The following is a 2,509-nucleotide window of genomic DNA, read 5'->3' on the forward strand; positions in this document are numbered from 1 at the left end:
TTCAGTTTGATTATTCCTATAGTCTTAAAATTGTTTGATGAACCTCACAAATTTTCTCTATCATTACCAAATTGAATGCCCGACACATTTTCTATTTACATGATAGAATAAACTTGTGTTTTCTCATTAATTTTGGCTCAATAATGTTATCTATATCCCTAGGGTTTAGATTTGAGAATAAAATAGGAGATTTTCAATTAATTAAAAAAAGATTTATGAATAGTTTATGAGATTTAACTAAATCGTAAATATCAAATCGAAATTATGTAATAAATTAGAAATATAATAATTTTAGTATAACACTTGTCTCACTAAATTTCTCCATAAATATTGTATTATTAAGCGGTTTTCATTTTTTTTTGGAGTAAAAAGCGGTTTTCATTGTATATAAAATTTCAGTTAAAATTTTGCAAATAAGTGGTCACTTTTAAAAAATATAAAAGATAGAAAAGTACATTTTGAAAGTATAAAGGTTAAAATTAAAAAGAAAAATGAAAAGTAAGAACCAAAAGGAAAATTACATGAACTAAAATGATATATATATATATATATATATATTTATTGAGTTAGTATATGTTTTGTCGTTGAAGTTTAAAAAAAATACAATTTATTTGAAGGAAAATTTGAAATGAAGTGTGTGATGTTTTATGAATTTAAAATTATTATATGAAGGAATGGGAGGCGGAGGTTAATAATGTAATTATGAGGAAGATTTAGTTATGGGATTCTGTTAATCCGTCATGCATTTTGCATTCAGAAATTTGGCGCTAAATCAAATTCTTCAGAAAAGTTGCTATTTTCTTCTTCCTACTCCGTTCAGGATCAGGATTCCCAATTTTACACAAAATTCCTTCTCACAAGCTGCAGCTATCTATCTATCTATATATATATTTCCCCATTCTCACCAATTCCATCTCATCTTAATTCTGAGTTCAGTTTGCAACAAGTTATTAACAATTCAAGATGGTGAGCGCCACTGTTGCCCGCAATATTGTCGGCATTGTCGGTAATTCTTCCTCGATCGATCTTAATTTTCTCCCTAATCGTTGAAACAATTTGATGAACGAAACGAAGAGGAGAACCATTTACATATTTCGTAGTGCTTTGATTTAATTTGTTAGATATCCAATATATGAATTAAATTTATCTCATCCATCAGCTTAAGCTCTTGGGTCGAGTGGTGGTTTATTTATCCTTAACATAATTTGATCTTCGATTTCTAGTTCGTCCCCTTATTTTAATTGACTCTCTAGGATTTTGATCGAAGTTCGTCTAATTAGAGTGGCAGATTTTAGCATTTTTTCCCTCCTCTGCTTTAAATCTAGACGCTGTTTTTTGATATTTGTTTAATTTTTGTGACCAAATTAGCAGTTGGATTGTGAGTTGTATGGGAATTTACTTTTTATTTATTTGCAGGGAATGTCATCTCTTTCGGCCTCTTTTTCTCCCCACTGTAAGTAACACCTCTCTCCTTACATCATCCTCTTTCTTTTCTAGCTATTTCTTTTGCAACCTTTACTTTTAATTGGATTACAAGTTTAGTTTAGTGCCCAAGTGAATGTAATAAATCTTCAAATTTTTAACGAGACACAAAATTTAAAGTTTAAACATGAAAATTAAAAATTTATTAGACGTTCTTAAAGTTCAAAGGCAAGAGACTAAACTTATAATTTACTCTTACTTTCTATTGTGGTATATTATTCTTAATGTTTTTGTCAAAGAGTTTTTAGAAGTATTTATGCATTTGTGCAGACCAACATTTTATAAAATCATTAAGAACAAGACAGTGGAAGAGTTCAAGCCAGATCCCTACATTGCAACAGTTCTAAACTGCATGTTCTGGATCTTCTATGGAATGCCATTTGTTCATCCTGACAGCGTTTTGGTTGTCACTATTAATGGTATTGGTCTTGTTATTGAACTCGCATATTTGGCCATCTTTGTCTTCTATGCTGATAACAAAGGACGGGTAAGTTGTCTTTTCATTTTTGCTAATTTTTATTTATTCCAAATCCATTAGGAAAATTGTATTCAATAATTAATTAGACAAATCTCCAAATTTATGTATTAATGTTTATCCTGCTCTTATTTCAGAAGAAAGTGGGTGTTTGTCTTCTGATTGAAGTCATATTCGTGGTCATTATTGCCGTCATAACCATGCTAGTTTTGCACGGAACTAAAAATAGATCACTGATGGTTGGAATAATTTGTGACGTCTTCAACATCATGATGTATGTTTCTCCTCTAACTATCATGGTAAGTAAAATTCTAACGCAGCTCCCCTATATCTTCTAGTTGATGACTTTAACATATAATGTTATATATTTCTACGATAAAAACAAACATTGAAATCTATTTTTTAACTTCTACAGAAAAAAGTGATAATGACAAAGAGTGTCAAGTATATGCCGTTTACTCTTTCATTAGCCAACTTTTTCAATGGTTGCATTTGGACAGCTTATGCCCTCATCAAATTTGATATCTATATGTTGGTATGTGTACTCTCCCC

The 2,509-nt window shown here is 30.1% G+C and overlaps 1 protein-coding gene across 1 annotated transcript; it reads left to right on the forward strand.

Moving 5' to 3' along the window:
* Window positions 1-926: 926 nt before the first annotated feature.
* LOC111023542 (bidirectional sugar transporter SWEET7b-like) lies at window positions 927-2,295 on the forward strand. The gene is made up of 4 exons (XM_022301005.2): window positions 927-1,006; window positions 1,417-1,453; window positions 1,753-1,969; window positions 2,095-2,295. The coding sequence occupies exons 1-4, from the start codon at window positions 964-966 to the stop codon at window positions 2,293-2,295; spliced, it is 498 nt and encodes a 165-aa protein (XP_022156697.2). The 5' UTR covers window positions 927-963.
* Window positions 2,296-2,509: the final 214 nt, after the last annotated feature.

Source organism: Momordica charantia (assembly GCF_013281855.1).
Source record: "Momordica charantia cultivar OHB3-1 chromosome 3 unlocalized genomic scaffold, Mcharantia_2.0 BLBB01000003.1, whole genome shotgun sequence".
Classification (NCBI taxonomy): domain Eukaryota; kingdom Viridiplantae; phylum Streptophyta; class Magnoliopsida; order Cucurbitales; family Cucurbitaceae; genus Momordica; species Momordica charantia.

What these genes read in the sequence shown, in the direction of transcription:
- LOC111023542 (XM_022301005.2), top strand. Translation starts at nt 964, where the DNA reads ATGGTGAGCGCCACTGTTGCCCGCAATATTGTCGGCATTGTCG. An exon ending in GGCCTCTTTTTCTCCCCACT is followed by an intron (nt 1,454 to 1,752) that starts GTAAGTAACACC and finishes GCATTTGTGCAG; the next exon opens with ACCAACATTTTATAAAATCA. An exon ending in ATGCTGATAACAAAGGACGG is followed by an intron (nt 1,970 to 2,094) that starts GTAAGTTGTCTT and finishes CTCTTATTTCAG; the next exon opens with AAGAAAGTGGGTGTTTGTCT.